The 21,092-nt window shown below is 44.9% G+C and overlaps 1 protein-coding gene across 1 annotated transcript in view; it reads left to right on the plus strand.

Annotated features, from left to right (window-relative positions):
- PAPOLG (poly(A) polymerase gamma) overlaps positions 1 to 21,092 on the plus strand; it is a 92,403-nt gene that overhangs the window by 57,687 nt on the left and 13,624 nt on the right. Inside the window, exons 14-19 of the mRNA XM_082251352.1 lie at positions 8,322 to 8,441; positions 12,181 to 12,290; positions 18,007 to 18,128; positions 19,914 to 20,089; positions 20,235 to 20,417; positions 20,910 to 21,007. Coding sequence (XP_082107478.1) covers positions 8,322 to 8,441; positions 12,181 to 12,290; positions 18,007 to 18,128; positions 19,914 to 20,089; positions 20,235 to 20,417; positions 20,910 to 21,007 — 809 coding nt within the window. The remainder of the gene's footprint in view (positions 1 to 8,321; positions 8,442 to 12,180; positions 12,291 to 18,006; positions 18,129 to 19,913; positions 20,090 to 20,234; positions 20,418 to 20,909; positions 21,008 to 21,092) is intronic.

Here is a 21,092-nt window from a genome sequence, read left to right on the forward strand (position 1 = left end):
CCAAGAGCAGGTTCTTCCAGTCCTGTGGACAATCATTCCTCCACATGAAGGGGCGTCCTCACCCATATCTGGGGTGGGGGGAGGTCTTTGCTGCTTTTCGGATCGGTGAACCTCCCTGATCCATGGTAGTTGGGTCCATGGAGTAATTTGCTCCCTGATCCAGGGCAGTTGGGTCCACGGAGTCATTTGCGCCGTTTTCAAGATTGAATTTCGATCATATCCTCTGGAAAGGTTCTTAACTGCTATCCTCTGCCTGTCCCCGGATTGTTAAAGGATCTCTATTGCGCAGTGCAAGGCTTGTTACTTCAAGGGGTGATTGTTCCGGGTTCCAAAGTCAGAACGTTTTCACTTCACGAAAGTGGCCCCGGTTTTAGCATTATTGCGTCAGTGGGGGATCATGGTACTGGGGTACCTAGATGATCTGCTCTTACGAGCAGAGTTTTTGACTGCCTTGTTGGACAACTTGGAGATTACTCTACAAACGCTGAGGGAATTTGGTTGGGTTCTGAATCTTCAGATGCCTGCTCTGAATCGGTCCACAAGCCTGAACTACCTTGGCCTGGCTCTGGATTCGTCCTCACCATGTTTATTCCTCTGGAGAAACTTAAAAAGTTGCAGGAGGCACTTCAGCTGCTGCTATCCAGCAGAAGGTAGTCTCTCCTGACTTGCATGCGGGTGCTGGGCCTGATGGGGTCTACATTTTTTGAGGCTGTTGAGTTTGCACAGTTCCACATGAGATCTCTGCGAAAGGAGATTCTGGTAAAATGTAACAAGGATCCTCCGTCTCTTAACTATCTGATCCTGTTGTGCCGGAGTGCAAGAGGGTCCCTGGTTTGGTGGCTTAATTCTCTGACACTTCAGGGAAATTCAGGACAGTTGTCAACACGGATGCCAGCCTATCTTGGTGGGGAGGCATCCTCGACATGGAGTGTAACCCAGGGGATCTGGTCTCTGAAAGAGTCCAGGCTACCAATCAATGTACCAGAGCTCCGAGCGATTAGTCTACATGGTTACATAAAAAAAGACATCAGTCCATCCAGTTCAACCTATGATGTATGTGTGTGTTTGCTTTTAACCGGACATAACCGGACATAGTCTTTGTCTGGACCATGGGGTACATGGTCTCCTGGGGTGTACTGTACGGATTCAATTGGACTACGCCATGGCTGTGGCCTATGTCAATCACCAAGGAGGCACAAGAAGTGTCCTGGCGGCTTGGGAAGTAGTTGGCATTTTAAGGTGGCCAGAATCATTTTTTCCATCCCTCTCTGCTGTTAGATTCCGGTCATCCAAGTGGCTCCAGACTGGCCTCGCTGGTCTTGGTATGCCAATCTGGTACGGCTGGTTGCCGATACTCCTTGGAGACTTCCTCTCAGGTAAGATTTGTTGTCCCAAGGGCCAAACTTCCATCCTGCTTTACAGTCGCTGGCTTTGACGGCTTGGCTGTTGAAAGCCAGGTGCAGAAGGATAAAGGGTTGTCTGACTCTGTGATTCCTACACTGTTGAAAGCTAGAAAATCTACTTCTGGGAAGTTTTTACCATCGTACGTGGAAGACGTACATTGCATGGAGTTCATCCTCCCTTTTCGGTGACTCGGATCTTGGCTTTCCTCCGAGGGGTTGAGCAGCACCTGGCCATGGTTACCATCAAGGGCCAGGTCTAAGCCTTGGCAGCTTTCTTCAACGTCCGTTGGCCACACACACTTTTTGGTGCGTACCTTTCTGCAGGGAGACCCTTGTTAAAAACCCTTGGTTCCCCCAGTTTGATCTCCATTGCAGCCGTGGGACCTTAATTTGGTGTCAGTTCTCCGGAAGCCTTCCTTTAAAAATATTAGGGAGATTCCCCTGCTTTCATTGTCTCAGAAGGTGGCTTTTTTGGTGGCCATTACTTCTGCGTGCAGGGTGCCTGGACTGGCGGTACTGTCTTGTCCACCTTACATGGTAGTTTACAGGGTTAAGGTGGTTCTTCGTCCATGTCCGTTGTTCCTTCAAAGGTCGTCTCTGATATTCATCTGAATGAAGACCTTGTATTGCCCTCCCTGTGTCTTTTTCGATGACTGGAATCTTGGAGTTTCTCAAAAAAGGTGTAGATCAGCACTTGGCCTTGGGAACCATCAAGGGCCAGGTTTCGGCCTTGGCGATATTGTTTTCAACGCCCGTTGGCTACGCATTCCTTGGTTTTGCTACTTTGTTCAGGGTATCCTCCCCTTGGCTCCCCCGGTGAGGTCTCTGTTGCCTCTGTGGGACCTCAATCTGGTGCTGTCGGTTCTTCAGACACCGCCTTTTGAAAATATTTGTGAGCTTTCTCTGCTTACTTTGACACAGAAGGTAGCCTTCTTGGTGGCTATTACTTCTGCACGCAGGTTGTTGGAGTTGGCTGCCTTGTCTTGTCTTATTTGGTGGTTCAGAGACAAAGTAGTGCTTCTTTCCTGCCAGTTGTTCCTTCCTAAGGTCGTTTCTGTTTTCCTTCTAAATGAAGGCATTGTGTTGCCTTCCTTGTGTCCTAAGCCTAAACATCCTAAATAGATTGCCTTGCACTCTTTGCATGTGGTTCGGGCACTCGTGGTGTACCTGGCGGCGACTGAGTCGTTTAGGAAGTCTGACTCGCTATTTGTCCTTACAGATGGATGTCCTCCCAGATTGACCTTGTAAAGGGCTGGCCGCTTCTGCAGAGACCATTTCTACATGGTTCAGGCAGACGGTGGTGCAGACCTATTCCATTAAGGGTCTCGATCCTCCTTTCCATGTTAAGGAGCATTCTACGAGGGCGCTTAGTGTCTCTTGGGCCTTTCGTCTTCAGGCATCAGTGGTGCAGGTTTGCAAGGCGGGTACTTGGCCGTCTGTAAAAATTTTGTGAAAGTTGGCACAAAGTGGATGCGTAGGCATCTGCGGATGCTGCCTTTGGCTGCAGGGTTTTGCGGGCTGCTGTTGAGAGGGTCCTCATTGAGGGTGTATATTTCAGGTGAGCTCCAGTTGTTCCTGGTTGAGCTCTGTTACCTGGTTGGCTAGGTTTAGCCTTTTGGAATTTTTTTTTTTCCTGCGGTTTTTCCCACCCCTCATGTTTCATTGCTTTGGGACACCCCAATGATCAAGAAGACTCTGGAGCTGTCAATGCACAAAGGCGAAAATTGGATTTTTGTCTTACCGTAAAATCCTTTTCTCTGATGTTCATTGATATGGACACAGCACCCACCCCTCTATTGAGTTGGGTAATATTTCTTCTGACACTGCTTGCAACAAAACTGAGTGCCTATATTGTTTCTTTCTGTGGCGCTGTGGGGGCGGTTCATTTTTTAATTGCAGCCTTGCCACTGTTATTGTGTGGGGCACCTGCCCCTTTTTAGCACTGCGGGACCATCCAGGTTACCCTGCCTGCACACCCGCATCATGGCGGGCGGCCTCTTTTTTAAGTCGTTTAGGAAATGGTCTACGCTGTTTCTTATTATGCCCTTCATGGAGGGCTCTGAGGGAACCCCCCCCCCCTGTTTTTGCGGGGTCCAGTAGGTGGTTCATTCGTGGGCCTTAGGTCACCGTCCCATTTGCGGGATCGCAGTTGGTGGCCTCCCCTGATTGTTTTCCGGGTGAGCTTAGTATATAGCGACCCTACTGGGTCTGTGTCCACGCACCCTGAGTGCTCAGATAGTGAGGATGATTGCTCTGCTCCTCTAGCCGCGCATGAAAAGGCGCTGGTGGATGCACGGTTTGTGTCAACCTCTAAAAATGGAGGTTGCGGCTGATGCGGTGTCAGGCACGGGTCCCTTTTGGCACCCACAGGCACTCAAAAGCAGTGTTAATTTTGGCAGCAAATTTCAATTTAGTTTTAGTCTTAGTCTTAGGACTAAAATGGCATTTTAGTTTTAGTCCTATTTTAGTCTTCTGCAAGTGTTTTAGTTTTAGTCGTATTTAGTCGACTAAAACTCCAGTATATTTTAGTCGACTAAAACGCCCTACATTTTAGTCGACTAAAACTAATTTTAGTCATCTATAATCAAATGGGTGTAGTTCAATTGTAATTTGTAATGCATTATTTAAGCATTTCTCTACAATTTCCAAACTCATTATATACTACTGCTGGTCCTGGAGTGAAAAATCTAATATGTTATTATTTATGCTTTGAGCATGCACCAGTGTTAATTTTAAGCAGCAAATTTCGATTTAGTTTTAGTTATAGTCTTTTGACTAAAATGCCATTTTAGTTTTAGTCGTATTTTAGTCTTAAGACTAAAATGCCATTTTAGTTTTAGTTGTATTTTAGTCATCTGAATTGTGTTAGTCGACGAAAACGTTTTAGTCGACGAAATTAACACTGCTCAAAAGTGGCAAGGGTGTTCTCTTTTCCGCTTACGTTAACAGCATTGTCACAACAGTCGGGTGTCCAAAATGCAGTGGTTCCTAAGTGCTTTTTGCTTAAAGTGTCCCCATGAGGATTAACTGTGTTAAAGGTGGACGGTCCCACCTGTAGTGGACTCGTCGGTTTTCAGGGTAAATAAAGCTACCTCAATTCCGCTTGAGGAATCCCCGGCCTTTAAATATCCAGCTGATAGGAGGGCGGAGGCTTTGGCCCGCCATTTGTTCGCTGTGGCTGGTTCGGCACTTAGGCCGGTATTTACTATTGCCCTGGTGTCTCAAGCTCTGACCGAGTGGGCTAAACTTTTACGCCGGGACCTGGAGGGGAAACGGCTTCCCCCTGTCTTGCAGAGTTGGCGGATCAGTTGGTCCAGGGGCTACAGTTCATCTGTAATGCCTCTTTGGCTGGGGCTCTTTTGATTTCTAGGCTGCCTGTATCAGCAGTGGTCCTTCGGCGTATTATCTGGCTGAAATACTGGTCTGCGGACCAGACTTCTAAGGCCTTATCTGATCTCTCCCTTGTAGGGGAATGGCTGTTTAGAGCTTCCTTGGATGACATCATTAAGGGTCTTATGGGGGGGGGGGGGGAGTACTCTTCTTTCGCAGGCTACAAAGGTCAAGGAGCCCCGTTGTGGACGTGGGCTCTTTTCCTTGGCTCATAGAGGTTTTTTTGTCCCTTAGGGTCTCAAGACAAGGGATCAAAAGTCAGGGCCTCCAACGGAGGTTCCAAGAGGACCTGGTCTGGCAAGCCATATAGCGGGCTTTTCCAGACCTGCGGACAAGGCTGCCTCTGCATTAGGGGCATCCATACCCGTATCTGGGGTGACGGGGGCCTTCGCTGGCTTCTGGATCCATTCACCTCCCTAGTATAGGACACATGGATGCACAAAGTTATTTGGTCAGGCTACGAGATCGAGTTCCGAAAAGGTTCTCCCCTTCCAACCTGCACTTGTCCCTAGATCACTTACGGATCTCTTTACGGTAGTGCAAGACTTGTTCCTTCAAGGGGTGATTGTTACAGTTCCCAGGAAAGAAGTTTTATGGGTTTTTACTCCTCTTTACAGTTCCCAGGAAGGAAGGCTAGGTATGTCCAATTCTTGACCTCAAGGCACTAAACTGCTTGTGCGAGTACAGAAGTTCCACTTGGAGCCCATTCACACGGTAGTGGTGTCCCTACGTCAGTGGGATTTCTTCTTGCTTCTATTGACATCAAGGACACCTACCTGCACATTCTAGTATGTGCCAGTCACCCACGCTTCCTCCGTTTTGCCATGGGCAAGGAGCATAATCGGTTTGTGGCGTGAACCTTTGGTCTCACCTCCGCTCCTCGGGTCTTCACAAAAATGTTGGCATTGTTTGAGTCAGCGGGGGATCGCAGTACTGGGTTACCTGAACATCATCTTCTGTGAGCGGAGTCTGACTGCTCTGATGGACAACTGGAGATTGCTCTGTGAACTCTGAGGGAGTTTGGTTGGATTCTGAACCTTTAGGAGTCTGCTTTGGTTCTGTCCACCAAAACTGGACTATCTGAGTCTGACTCTGGATTCGGCCTCAGCCAGCGTGTTTCTTCCTCTGGAAAATCTCCAGACATTGCAGGAGGCAACTTAGCTTCTGTAGTTTAGCAAACGGTCATCCCTCCGGGCTTGCATGTGGGTGCTGGGCCTGTTGGTATCCACCCTCGAGGCGAAAGGAGATTCTGGTCAAATGGGACAAGGATCCATGGTCTCTAGAGGTGGCTTCGTTCTCTGGCACTTCGACAGGAAAAATCCTTTCTCCCCCTGTACTGGACAGTTGTCACCACGGATGCCTGCCTGTCCTGGTAGGGAGGCGTTCTCAGCACAGATGTGCTCAGGGGGTTTGGACTCTGGCGGAGTCCAGACTGCCAATTTTTAATGTTCTGGAAATCCGAGCAGTCGGCCTTTGGCTCATTGGACAATTCGTCTTCAGGGGTGTCCGGTACAAATTTGTTTGGACAATGCCACGGCTGTGGCCTATGTCAATCACCAAGAGGGCACAAGAAGTGTCCTGGAGGCTTGGGAAGAAGCCGGCATTCTAAGGTGGGCAGAACAAATCTTTCCAGCCCTCTCTGCTGTTCAGATTCCGGTCATCCTAGTGGCTCCAGGCTGGCCTTGCCGATCTTGATACGCCAATCTGGTATGGCTGGTCGATGTTGCTCCTTTGGTACTCCCTGTCCATCATTCCTTCCTAAGGTGGTCTCTGACTCATTTGAATGAAGACATTCCCTGTGTCCCAGGCAAAACATCCAAAGGAAATTGCCTTGGATGTGGTCCGGGCAATTAGGGTGTACCTGGCAGCTGCGGAGTCTTTTTAAGGAATTTGTGCTCACAGCTGGACCTCACAAAGGGTTGTCCGCTTCTTCTGCGACCATTTGCAGATGAATCAGACCGTGGTTCAGGCCTATTGCATCAGGGGTCAGGTTCCTCCTTTTCCCTATCAAAGAGCACTCTACTAGGGCGCTTAGTGTCTCCTGGGCTTCCGTCATCAAGCCTCAGTGATGCAGGTTTGCAAGGCAGCCACCTGGTCGTCGGTGCACACTTTGACAAAAATTTTATAAAGTGGATGTGTTGCCATCTGCAGATGCTTATTTTGCCCGCAAGGTTTTGCTGGCTGCTGCTTAGAGGACCTGGTTCTCTTTGAGGGTGTATTGTTTTTTTCAGGTGAGCTTCAGTTTATGGTTGAGCTCGGTTACCGGTTTGGCTATGGTTAGCCTTGGGGAATTATTTTCTGCTTTTATCCCACCCCTCATGTTTACACTGCTTTGGGACGTCCCAATGGTTAAGAAGAATTAGAAGCTGTGTCCATCAATGAACGAAAGAGAAAATGGGATTTTTTACTTACTGTAAAATCCATTTCTCTGATGTTCATTGACGGACACAGCACCCACCCCTCAGTGCCTATAGCTGAGAGTGGGTGTATACCCCTTGGGACTGCCCATAGGCGTAGTCAAGCTTTTTCCTGTCTAGTGTCCTACTCCTGTAGGGGGGGGACAGTAAACCTAATGGTTAAGAAGAATCAGAAGCTGTGTCCGTCGATGAACAGAAAAATGGATTTTACGGTAAGTCAAAAATCCAATTTTTCCTTCCTTTGCCCCCCTTTTTTTTTTTTTTTTTTCTTGTGTGTGGTTACAGCTTCTTCCTTTAACTCCACTGGAACAGTGAGTGTTTAGTTAAAGCAGTAGTAAACTGCGACATTAAAAAAAGAAAAATCTCCTGCAAAGCAATGGCATAATGTGCTAGTAAGCCCAAAGATGATCTGAGTCCCTGCCGCGGCTTAGCGCTCTAAAGGAACAGCACGGGCATGCTGTTCCTTCAGAGCACATGCTCCAGGTTGTCACCGGCTGCCAAAATAGCAAATATCATAGCACGTTTAGGAGATCTTCATTTTTACCTACAGGTAAGCCTTATTATAGGCGTACCTTTTTTAGATAAAAATCACAAAGAGGACTTTACCTCTTTAAGGGAATTCTGTTTGGCAGCAATATAAACCTGACAAAAAAATGCAAGATTAAAGCATGCCCCCATCCACTTCCCCTATGCTTCAGAGCCCCCAGAAAATCCTGAACATACTGGTATGCAGAGGGTTGCCTAATCAACCCTATACAAGTGCCTACTAAATGACTAATTGCCAGGCTTTTCCTCACACCAGGCACCAGGGTGCATTGCTAGTACTGTACAAATGGTGACTTAAAGTTGGTATTTGTTTAGCATCTTCAGGGGCCTGCGGCGATGTCTAGGAGGAAGGGCATGCATTCTAGGTAAGATGTGATACCAAAAGGTGTCTGATATGCAGCTGCCATTACGTGATTATTTCCCCCTTCTTTAGAGTATATGATGGGTAGTTTTATAAACAATTTGTTTATCTAGTCTGGGCAATAAAATTGAAGTCTTTTGCAAGCTATAAACATTTAGATGAATCCTTTTAAGATTTATGAAGAGCTCCTTCATTTCTTTGTAGGTTTGGTTTGGTAGAATCCAAAATCCGTGTCCTTGTTGGAAATTTGGAAAGAAATGAATTTATTACACTTGCTCATGTTAATCCACAGTCTTTCCCTGGGAACAGAGAACTCTGTAGAGAGTAAGTGTCTAAGCTGCTGTATAGCAAATATCATGAATGTAACTTTTGTCACACTGCATACTATTTAACCTTTCAAATACATTACAAATGTTCAGAAAGTACACCTAAAATATATGGTTTGTCACTCCTGTAGTTTTATCATTTAGCTAACTTTATGGTCGTAACTAGATATTATAGTAAACCCTCTTCCATCTATGTGCTTTTTCCATTCTCCAACCCCCAAGGCTAACTGGTTCTGGGTGTAGCTATGCATGTCCATGGAAGGGGGCTGCTGTAAGAGTAAAACAAATGATTGGAATTGCAGCAACAAACAGTTTCACACTTCGAATTCATTGAAATATTTGCATGTTTGTCATTTTATATTTGTGTGTTTTTATTTACCATGTCACATGGACCTATGATGGATCGCTTGTGTGTACAAAGCCCTAATACTAATTTTTAATGGTCTGCTTTATTTCTTAGTGAACAATCCTTTCACTTGTTTAGCAATACCGAAATTCCCCTGACACCTCCCTCTCCTCAGTGTACTACACACAACTCTTCTATTCTAATCACCAAGTTAATGCAACCAGTATATTTATTGCTGAGTGGTAAGGTTACTTTAAATTTACGACCCTCAGCAATATGTAGATATATACAATATATAACATTTCTGTACAAAGTATGTTTAATACATAATAGAGCATATTCATACTGTAACACTTATTCAGTGGCTAATTTATTTAGCACACTTAACGGGTTGCATATGGTCAAGCTCACAGTACTGTTATGATGCTAGGCCAAATTAAGGATCAAATATGTCTAAAGAAAACACTTCCCTAATCTATTACATGAAAGGCGCCTCAGTTGTAGACACAAGACCTATACTGGGTCTGTGCATTCATACTGTTTTTATACCAAATTCTGAGTGTACAGTCTATTGGCAGCCCTCCTATCCAGTGACTGTCTAGTCATTCTTTGTTATAAGTGAGCTCAATTGTTGAATAGTTCACGAGTATGCTAATTTCTCTATCGCTCATTGACAGACGTAGTCTTCTTGATTCTCAAGAGCTGGGTTATGTTGTCTCCGCAGGAGTAGGACTAGGCAGAAAGACAAAACGTTCTGGCTCCACCTTAGGGGCAGTCCCTGAGGGTATATCCTCCCTCTCTCTGCTACAGGGAATCAGTTTTTTTCTGTCTAGTCAGGAGTAAGGACCTAAGTTCCTTGCTGGGATCTTTTTGGTCCTGGCAAGATTTTTTCTTTAGAAGAAATATTTTTTAGGTAGTTTTTTCTCCAGTGTTTTTCCTGTGAGATCTTCAAGCAAAAACGCCGGACTGGGCGACACTAGTGGTCACCCCAGCCGGCCTACGAGCGCGCGCAGACCATTGCATTGCGCTTGGTCGGCCGCGACACATTCAAGTAAGTATGCGGGGCCGGGCGACGGGCTGGATGTTGAGATCCAGTGGTCACCCCGGTTTCTGCCTACGAGCGCGTGCAGACCAGAGCTCCGCGCTGGGTCGGCCGCGACGGAGTCCCAGTGGAGGGACTGACCTTGCGAGTTAAAAGTCTCGCTTGGACGCCAGGAACCTGAGAGTCGAGGCGTCCGGAGTGGTCCACAAACCCCCACCCCGGTGGAGAGGGTATTGTGAAGAGAGGGTGCCTGTCGGTTCGGTATGGTGGTGGTTCATAGGGATAAGGTTGTTCTTCATCCGAATCCATCCTTCCTTCTAAGGTGGTTTCAAAGTTTCATGTTTCAAAGTTTCATTGAATAAGGACAGTGTATTGTCCTTCCTATGTCCTTAGCCCAATCATCCTCGAATTTGCATGGCATTCCTTGGATGTAGTTCGGGCGATCAGGATATACTTGAATACTACGGATTCAATTTGTAAGACGGATTCACTGTTTGTGATCACGGATGGCCCTAAGAAGGGGTTGCCTGTTCTGCTGCGACCATCTTTAGATGGATCAGACAGACGGTGGTATAGGCTTATTTTATCTAAGGGTCGGGATCCCCCGTTCCCTGTTAAGGCGCATTCTACTCGGGCGCTTAGAGTTTCCTGGACCTTCCGCCATCAGGCGTCAGTGGTTCAGGTTTTCAAGGCGACTGTTTAGTAGTCGGTTCATACCTTTACAATATTGTATAAGGTTTATGTGATGGCATCGTCAGATGCCTCTTCTGGCTGCAAGGTTCCTGCAGGCCACTGTTTGAGGAGACTGTTGGTCTACCTCGAGGATTTGTGGGGTAGGTCTCATCTGTTTTCTCGATGAGTCCTTTGATACTTCTGGTTGGCTCCGGTTGGGCCTTCTAGATTGGATTTTGATTCTGTCAATCCCACCCCTCATTTTGTGGCACTGCTTCTGGATGTCCCAGCTCTTGAGAATCAAGAAGACTACGTCTGTCAATGAGCGATAGAGAAAAATGGATTTTTGTAAGATCTTACCGTAAAATCCTTTTCTCTTAAGCTCATTGACAGACGTAGTACCCGCCCCTCTATCATTGAGTTGGGTTGGGTTAAATTCTGTTACTGCTTTAGAACAGAACTGATTCCCTGTAGCAGAGAGAGGGAGGATATACCCTCAGGGACTGCCCCTAAGGTGGAGCCAGAACGTTTTGTCTTTCTGCCTAGTCCTACTCCTGCGGAGACAACATAACCCAGCTCTTGAGAATCAAGAAGACTACGTCTGTCAATGAGCTTAAGAGAAAAGGATTTTACGGTAAGATCTTACAAAAATCCATTTTATTTTTGATACTTTTGCTTATAAATGCAGTCCCATTTGAGGTAGTTTCACAACACCTTAATTTGCATTTATGAACTTTAACTACCTGTACATCGCTAGACTTCAAGTTGTTCTACTGGAATTATAGCTGCAGGCACCATTCTTTTTTAGATTTGGTGGTCGGCTTTCTTGTAAAGAAAAGCAATCCTAGAGGCTAGCTAGATTGCTTTTACAGGCAGCAGGAGGGGTGCCTCCCCACCCACCATCTTTAGCAGCTTTACCTGGGATCTCCTGTCCCACGGGGAGTCCCAATCGACTAGCCAGTGCTTCCACCAGCTGATCGGAGAACCAAACATAGACCAGATCGGCTTTGTTCAGCTCTCGGCTATGGTAACCCAGGACCGATGACCTGACAGCACTTCCGGTTTACCTGGATGTCAATGTTCAAAACTCAAAAGCATTTGGACACACCGATCTTGGTGTTTATCAAATCCATTTTAAGGGCAGCAAAGGGATTTAGGGTCTCGTAGACCCCAGATCTTTCCATAACGTGTACCTGTCACATGGCTATTGCTGTCACTAATAATGTTTACGTTCCTTGTGACAGCAATAAAAGTGATCAATAAAACCATTTTAAGCGACAGTGTAAAAATAAAAAAATAAAGTGCCCGTCCCCCGGGCCCGCATGTATAGGCTAATGCACACACTGTTCCCGCAAGGATATTCTGTAAACTAAGAATTTTTGACTACGCCAGGTTAGAGTCTCGAGTCTCATTATGACTAGCACCTCCAACTTTATTAGAATACTTTTGTAGGATGAGGCACATACTGGGTCTGGGGTGATGGCGGTGAGTTTGGATATGAAAACATACCTCAGACTGACAGCACTCACATTAGGATTGCATGTGTCAACTGTATACACTACCCATTTAAAATTAACATGTTCACTGCATTTAAAGATTAAGGAAATTGATTCTATGTTGTATGTTTGGAAAGGATGCAATAGTAACACTTCTGTGACCAAAATGTATATCTTTCAGTAATGAGCACATGTCCATGTGGTTTCTTGGAATAGTCTTTAAGAAGGTGGAGAACACAGACAGTGTAAACATTGATTTAACACAGGACATTCAGTTATTCACAGATACTGGTAAGTCTTTAATGCTTTGAATGTGTGTTGTGATCTTTTTACAGCCCTGTTCTGTATTGTAGGCATGTTCTTTTTTAAGAATGATTTGTCCCCTAATGTCTCCCCCTGCACTTTTTGCCTTGGCAGATAGTACAGGAAGTATACATAGTTACTGCCTGCTGTCCTTTTTACAGCTGTATATCCAGAAGTGCTCAGAGCTGAGTGCTTCCAGCTATTTTGCACAGAGGCGAAATCAGGCATCATATCTATCCTCCATTCTCACCAGACATTGGTTGGAGGGGGGAGCACTTCCTCAGCACAAAGAAGTGATCAGCTGGCTTTAGAGCTTTTTTGATCACTTTAACAATACCGTTAGGAGCCACGAAATAAGTTGTAAAACCAGCTCACAGCTGCTGTTGCAACCATGAGCAAGTGACCAAGCTTTATCGCTTAATGACTAAAATTAAAAGTCTGGTCTCCAAGCCTAGCTGTGCTGTCTGGTAGGGCAATGTAATCTCAGAACTGGATGGACAGCAATACAAATCCTTGGCAGGTAAAACCTCTCCAAAAGATACCATTTTGACTGTGTATTTTTTCTGCCTGGATTTTAGTTTTAAACAGTTTGGTATTTCTTTATCGTACATCACAGGACATAGAGCAGGTAATGACAACTATCTGGGTTATACGCTACCTTTAGGTGAATGGACACTGGCAATAGACAATAGACAAGAAGTTCCTCCCATATAACCCCTCCCATACAGGAAGAACCTCAGTTTTTTTGCCAGTGTCTTGAAGGTGGTGGTCATGGCTGTTAAAGCTCTTCAGTCCTAAGAATGATGTCCCAGCTTAGGGGCATTCTGATTGGATCAATTTGAATAGCTAAGCGCTAAAAGGATGATACCCGAGCCTTGGCTAAGAAGATTGAGGTACCCGAGGGGACCCGGTCCTTGAAGGTCCAATGACTAATAAAGCCCTCAGTGATGGGTGAAGTTTGGGTCCTCTAAGGATCCTGCGGCGGGACTGGTAAGTTTTTCTTTAAACAAAAAAAAAAAGATCCTTTCGTTCTGGTCTTTCTCCCAGTGGCCACTGGGGGCAGTGTACTGTTCATGCCCTGTGTACTTCTCCACAGTATTGGACTGCAGTGTTTTCCTTCAGCCACCGGAGGACGCATGTTCCCTCAGTGTGGCCTACTCCTGTATAGACAGGAAGTAGGATGACCATTTTTGGTGGACCATGTGGGCTGAAAGATCAGCAATGCATCTGAGACATAACTTCAGCCCATGGCTACATTTCTTTGGGAGAGTTAGGTGACCAGTCAAGACATAAAGATATATTTGTACACTTACTGCTTAATCCGGGGGGTATGTACAACTGTCTGTCAATACACCCCTGTAAGGGTATCAGTGCACTTTAAGGAGTTAGGTCTACAGAATAGCGTACATTTCATCTGCAGGAACTTATTTTTAGGCTGTTTTAAAGCCGCATTAAGGCTGTAATGGAGCCTATATGCTTGGCATATCCTGAAAAATCAGTTGGGGCCAAGTGCAGTTGAGCTGGTGCAGCATAGTAAACATGTTACATGCCTGCTTGCTTGCATAAAACACATGCCTGCTTGCTTACATAAAACACATGCCTCTGCCTGCTTGCATAAAACACATGCTTGCATGAACTCTTATTGCATAAATGCATGGCCACATGTTTGCATAGACGCATGTTGCATAAACGTATGCTTGCTAATTGCGTGGATGCATGTTTGCGGGAACACCTGTTTGCATAAACGCATATTTGCATAAAAGGCGTGCTTACATGCTTCCATAAATGCATGCTTCCACAAACATGTATTGCATAAGCATTTATGCTTAATTGCCTTGATCCTTAGGGATCCAGCAGATAAAGTTTGAATCTTTACTTAAAGCTTCCTTTACCGTTGCTAGCTCTGCTGTTCAACCAGCCATAGTGGCTATAGGGGTTTGCCAATCCTTAAAGGATAGCTTTAAAAGGTGACTATTTAGGGGAAATCTTCTGAAGATTTGGCAGAGTTTCCTCGCGCCTTGTTTTTTGCGGTAGATGCTCTTAAGGATTCTGTCCAACAGATTTCCCGAGTTCTTCTCTCTGTTCATATGCGCAGAGTACTATGGCTTAAGAATTGGTCAGCAGTATTACCTTTTTCTTTTCCTTTCCAGGGGGAACGTCTTTGGTGAGGATCTGGATAAATACATCCAGAAAATTTTAGGTAGAAAAAGCGCATTTTTGCCGGTAAAGGAAAGATTAAACCTCCATATTTTAAAGCTCCAAGTGTTACCATACCGCCTAACACGTCAGCTTCTAGGCAGTTCCGATGGCCTCAGCCGTCGAGTTAGAGGACCTCAAATCAATGTCAGAAAAAACCTTGGTCCAAAGGCCTATTAAATCAGGTTCCAAACCGGCCTTATGAGGGGGCGCCCCCACTCGTTTGGGAGGGGGGGGGAAGACTCCTACAATTCTCAAACTTGGGGAGGAGTGGTGCAGGACAGGTGGATCTTGTCCACAGTGGCTCAAAGCTACATGATAGAGTTCCCAGAGTTTCCTCCTCCTCGGTTTCGGTGTTCAAATGTCCCTGTTTGCCCAGTAAAAGAAGTCCTTGTTCCAGGCCCTGGAACATTTGTGGGTACAGGGCGTGATTGTGGAGGTCCCAACTAGCCAAAGGTTCACACGTTTTTACTAAAATCTCTTTACAGTGCCAAAACCAAATGGCAAGGTAAGACCCATTCTAGATCTCAAAGCTCTGAGCCGGTATCTGACCGTTCTGTCTTTTCGCATGGAAAAGCTCTGTGGTAGCCTCTCTAGGAAGAGGAGATTTTCTGGCTTCCATAGATATCAAGGATGCATACCTCCATGTACCAACTTTTCAGGCTCCCTCAGAGGTTCTGCGGTTTTCAGTAGGACAGTGCAATTTCCAGTTTGTAGCTCTACTATTCGGTCTGGCTACAACTCCCTGGATGTTTTTGAAAATCTTGGCCCTGGTGTTAGCCTTTCTAAGGCCCCAAGGCACCTCTGTCATAGGTTACCTGGATGACCTACTGTTAAAAGAATTGTTCAAGCTTATGGCTAACACACGATTTGTCCCAAACAATCCAGTGCCTAGAGGATTTGGGTTGGATTATCAATCTAGAGAAATCGACCTTAAAGCCAGTTCCAGTCTTGGAATATCTGGGTTTTTGCCTTTTAAAAAAGGTTCTTGCCCTAAAGTCTGATCTGGTTTGGTTCGTAAGGAGGGAAAAGTTTCCCTCTATATGACTATGCATGATACTATTGGGCAAAATGGTGGCCTCTTTCGAGGCAGTCCCTTATGCTCCATTCCACTCCAGACTGTTTCAGAACAGTATCTCTGCTTGGAACAAGAAGTTCTAAGCGTTGGATTCCCATATGTTTCTTGCTCCAGGGGTAAGGCAGGCTCTGTCTTGGTGGATGGTTCTCATCAGCCTAAGCAAAGGAAAATCTTTTTTGCCAGTAACCTGGAAGGTTGTAACCAGACTCCAGCCTGATTGGCTTGGGGGGCGGGGGCTGTTTTGGAGGGTCTTTCTGTCCAGGGGACTTGGGCTCGGGTAGAGAGACTCTTGCCCATCAACATCTTGGAAACCAGGGCAGCCTGTTTGGCGCATTGGATAACCAGGTTGCGGGGGTGTCCTGTCAGGATTCAGTCCGACAATGCAACCCTGGGGGGCACCAGGAGCCAGTTGGTTCAGAAAGGGGTAAATCTACTGACATGGGCAGAGAGGTATGTTCCATGTTTGTCAGCAATATTCATCCTAGGTGTGGACAATTTGGCAGGCAGACTTTTTAAGTCACCAGCAATTGTGTCCAGGGGAATGGTCCTTGCATCCCAAGGTGTTTCAGCTGATCTGTCAACATTGGGGTACCCCCGACGTAGATCTATTGCCATCCAGGTTCAACAACAAGCAGGACAATCGGAACAGATGCCTTAGTGTGACCCATTGGTCACAATTCAGCCTGATGTATGCATTTCCTCCAATCCAAATCCTACCACGGTTGATGAGCAGAATTCACGTGGAAGGGAAGCCGTTGATCTTGGTGGTTCCTGCGTGGCGCAGGAGGCCTTGGTTCGCAGAGGTTGTGATGTTTGCCATAGGGGAGCCATGGTTGCTTCCATGTTGTCCAGATCTACTCTACCAAGGTACCATATTCCATCCTGCTTTTTTATGGTCACTGAATTTGACAGCCTGGCTATTGAACCCAGAATCTTTAAGGATCGGGGGATCTCGGGCTTGGTTTTGGCTACATTGATTAAGAAAACTCATCTCTAGGAGAATCTATTATAGAGTTTGGAAATCCTATAACTCTTGGTGTGAATCCAAGAAATGCCATCCTCGTAAGGATGTCATTGGTAGAATTCTTGCTTTTCTTCAGTTAGGGGTGCTCTTAAAATTGGCATTAGGGACCATTAAAGGTCAAGTCTCAGCCTTGTCTGTTTTTTTTCCAGAGACCTTTAGCAATGCACTCTTTGGTGCGTACATTTTTGTAAGGTGTGATTTACATGGTTCTGCCATTTAAGCCACCCCTGTGTCCTTGGGATCGAAATCTTGTACTCTCGGTGCTACAAAGGCAGCCCTTTGAACCCATCAGGCAGATTCCCTTGGTATTATTGGTAAGGAAATTGGTCTTTTTGGTTGCTATAACCTCGGCCAGGAGGGTCTCGGAGTTAGCAGCTCTTTCCTGTAGAGAGCCATTTTTGATTCTTCATCAGAATAGTGGTATTTCGGCCTCGTCCATCCTTTTTGCCTAAAGTAGTATCAGGTTTTCACCTAAACCAGGATATAGTTCTGCCTTCCTTTTTATCAAATCCTCAAGACTCCACAGGGAAGATTGTTGCATTCACTAGATGCGGTTCGTGCAGTTAAGGTCTATTTTAAGTCATCTGCACTAATCTGTAGTACCAATGCCTTTTTTTTTTTTGTATTGCCACAAGGGCCTAGGAAAGGCCAAGCGGCAACTACTTCCACTATCTCTAGGTGGTTTCATCAAGCCATTGTTCAAGCTTATGGCTTAAAGGGTAAGATTCCGCCTTTGAAAAAAGTGCATTCTACCAGGAGGGTGAGTGCTTCTTAGGCAGTGCATCAAGTTATCTATGACTCAGATTTGCAAAGCTGCTACTTGATCTTCAGTTCATACATTCAGAAGGTTTTATCAAGTGGATGTTAGAGCCTGAGAAGGGGCTCCTTTTGTTATTAGTGTGTTGCAAGCAGCACTAAGTTTCTACTGTTCTCTGCCCAGGGGAAGTTATGGGATTCTGTGTCCCCCTCCCCTCAAGGGCATTGCTTTAGGACATCCTAGATAGTCATTACCTGCTGTGGCCCCTAATGTACAATAAAGAAAATAGTATTTTTCCTAAAGCCTACCTGTAAAATCCTTTTTTCTTGGAGTACATCACGGGACACCGAGGTCCCTCTCGTCTTTTTCTGGGATCTTCATTGCTTGCTTCAAAATCTGAGGTTCTTCCAGTATGGGAGGGGTTATATGGGAGGAACTTCCTGTCTATTGGTTGCCAGTGTCCATTCACCTAAAGGTAGCGTATAACCCAGATAGTCGTCATTACCTGCTCTGTGTCCCATGATGTACTCCAAGAAAAGGATTTTACAGGTAAGCTGTAGGAAAAAAATCCTATTTTTTATTCTGTGTATTTCCAGTTGTGATTAGCTTTACTGGAATCCAATGATACATTTGATTGTTTGCTTTGCAGTTTACAGACAGGCACATAACATAAATATGCTGAAAAAAGACGTGAAGATTGAAGCCACACATGTGAGGAGGAAACAACTCCACAAGTACCTCCCTCCAGAAGCCCTGCAAAAGAGAAAGAAAGTAATGGATTTATGTTAAATGTGTAACCCTAAAGCCTGTTTTAAAATGGTTCACTTAAAACTGAGATTTCATGTATGGGTAAATTGCCTGTAAGTTTTCATATATCTTTCAGCAACTGTGAGTCTCCGATACAGTGGGTACGGAAAGTATTCAGAATTTTTCACTCTTTGTTATATTGCAGCCATTTGCTAAAATCATTTAAGTTCATTCTTCTTCCTCATGAATGTACACATAGCACCCCATACTGACAGAAAAACACAGAATTGTTGACATTGTTGCAGATTTATTAAAAAAGGAAAACTGAAATATCACATGGTCCTAAGTATTCAGACCCTTTGCTCAGTATTTAGTAGAAGCCCCCTTTTGATCTAATACAGCCAGGAGTCTTTCACACCTGGATTTAGGGATCCTCTGCCATTCCTCCTTGCAGATCCTCTCCAGTTCTGTCAGGTTGGATGGTAAACGTTGGTGGACAGCCATTTTTTGGTCTCTCCAGAGATGCTCAATTGGGTTTAAGTCAGGGCTCTGGCTGGGCCATTCAAGAACAGTCATGGAGTTGTTTTGAAGCCACTCCTTCGTTATTTTAGCTGTGTGCTTAGGGTCATTGTCTTGTTGAAACACCCCCACAGCATGATGCTGCCACCACCATGCTTCACTGTTGGGACTGTATTGGACAGGTGATGAGCAGTGCCTGGTTTTCTCCACACATACCGCTTAGAATTAAGGCCAAAAAGTTCTATTTTGGTCTCATCAGACCAGAGAATCTTATTTCTCACCATCTTGGAGTCCTTCAGGTGTTTTTTTTAGCAAACTCCATGCAGGCTTTCATGTGTCTTACACTGAGGGAGAGGCTTCCGTCGGGCCACTCTGCCATAAAGCCCAGACTGGTGGAGGGCTGCAGTGATGGTTGACTTTCTACAACTTTCTCCCATCTCCTGACTGCATCTCTGGAGCTCAGCCACAGTGATCTTTGGGTTCTTCTTTACCTCTCTCACCAAGGCTCTTCTCCACCGATAGCTCAGTTTGGCCGGACGGCCAGCTCTAGGAAGGGTTCTGGTCGTCCCAAACGTCTTCCATTTGAGGATTATAGAGGCCACTGTGCTCTTAGGGAACCTTAAGTGCAGCAGAAATCTTTTTGTAACCTTGGCCAGATCTGTGCCTTGCCACAATTCTGTCTCTGAGCTCTTCAGGCAGTTCCTTTGACCTCATGATTCTCATTTGCTCTGACATGCATTGTGATCTGGAAGGTCTTGTATAGACAGGTGTGTGGTTTCCTAATCAAGTCCAATCAGTATAATCAAACACAGCTGGACTCAAATGAAGGTGTAGAACCATCTCAAGGATGATCAGAAGAAATGGAAAGCACCTGAGTTAAATATACGAGTGTCACAGCAAAGGGTCTGAATACTTAGGACCATGTGATATTTCAGTTTTTCTTTTTTAATAAATCTGCAACAATGTCAACAATTCTGTGTTTTTCTGTCAGTATGTGGTGCTATGTGTACATTCATGAGGAAGAAGAATGAACTTAAATGATTTTAGCAAATGGCTGCAATATAACAAAGAGTGAAAAATTTAAGGGGTTCTGAATACTTTCCGTACCCACTGTATATATGAAGATGGTGGGTGATTCTTGTCTGCACCACCTACTTAAAAATGAAATCCCAGTTTTAAATGGATTGATTTATTTGCTGTTGCCAATCATGGCATATCAATGATGCTGACCTTCTTCTGCTTCTTCTTCCTCATCTTCCTCTTCTTCTTCCTTCTTTTTTTTTCCTGCAGCAGAGTATTCCAGATATCGGTAAATCATCCTCTGGTTTGTTATCTAAACGTTCATCCCTGGATGGCAATTGCCTGGACAGCTCCCAGGATACAGACTCTGGGTCAAATTTGGAGTCTCTTGCACTTTGCCAGAAATCCTCTAGATCAAACAGTCCAACTTTCTACGAGGATCAGGGGTCAGTACAGTTCCCTTTTCTGTATTGAAATTGAAGTTTCATTTTTTAACGATCATTATTAAAATTGAATTTCTTCTCTGAGGCACAAACTTTCATGTTTATTAGGCATAATTTAAATGTATTTTAATTTAAATGACTGTTTCAGGAATTCCATACCAGAGGACTCTACATCAAACATTGTTCCATCAGCTCAAAGGATAGTCTGTACAGGTGTGCCTTCCCTAACTGCCCCAGGATTGGACAGTATAGATACTGAAGTTCACTATCAGAACTCTGCATCCTTTCAGAAATCTAGATCAAACAGCCCTTCCATGGCAGAAGCACACAGGTCAGAACCACCACCTTTGCTCAAATTTTTTGAAAGGTGACATTTTTAAGGGGGGGGAACAAAATCGCTCCTATATAATCTGAACTTCCCCATACTGTTAAAAAAAAATATATAGCATCACAGATTCTTTCTAAACATCAGCAGGACCCCAAGTCCCCTGCCAATTTTAATTGGCATTGCATTCACCCCACAAAGTATAGTAACCGCAGAATCGCTGGCCTTTTTTGGTGCTGCATAATTATGTCACTGAAGCAAGTAAAAATCTGTAAATGCAGTTTCCTGTGCCACGAAAACACAATCTCATGTACAGCTCCATTCTGTGATTTTAGAAAATTATCTTACCAAAGTAGGTTGGTTTAAGATATTGGACATAAAGCATTATCTTGATGTTGATAAATATACAGTCTGATTTATTAAAGTGATGATTACCAACAATAGCATAGATGAACTTGAGCCTTTCCCTGACGTTACTACATTAATTTCTTATTTCAGGAACCCTGAATCAGAAACCTCAGCGCCAAATCCTGCACCCCCATCAAATGTGGCTTCTGAAACCCCTCAAGGGCAGTCCATTTCTGTACTTGTAAAAAGTAAGCATTTACAAAGTCTTGTATCCAGGATGTGTTGTTTGCCAGAAGAAAAACTGTATAGAACAAGAGAAATTTATTTGATTTT

The sequence above is a fragment of the Pelophylax lessonae genome (assembly GCF_965119305.1).
Source record: "Pelophylax lessonae genome assembly, chromosome: 3".
Lineage (NCBI taxonomy): Eukaryota > Metazoa > Chordata > Amphibia > Anura > Ranidae > Pelophylax > Pelophylax lessonae.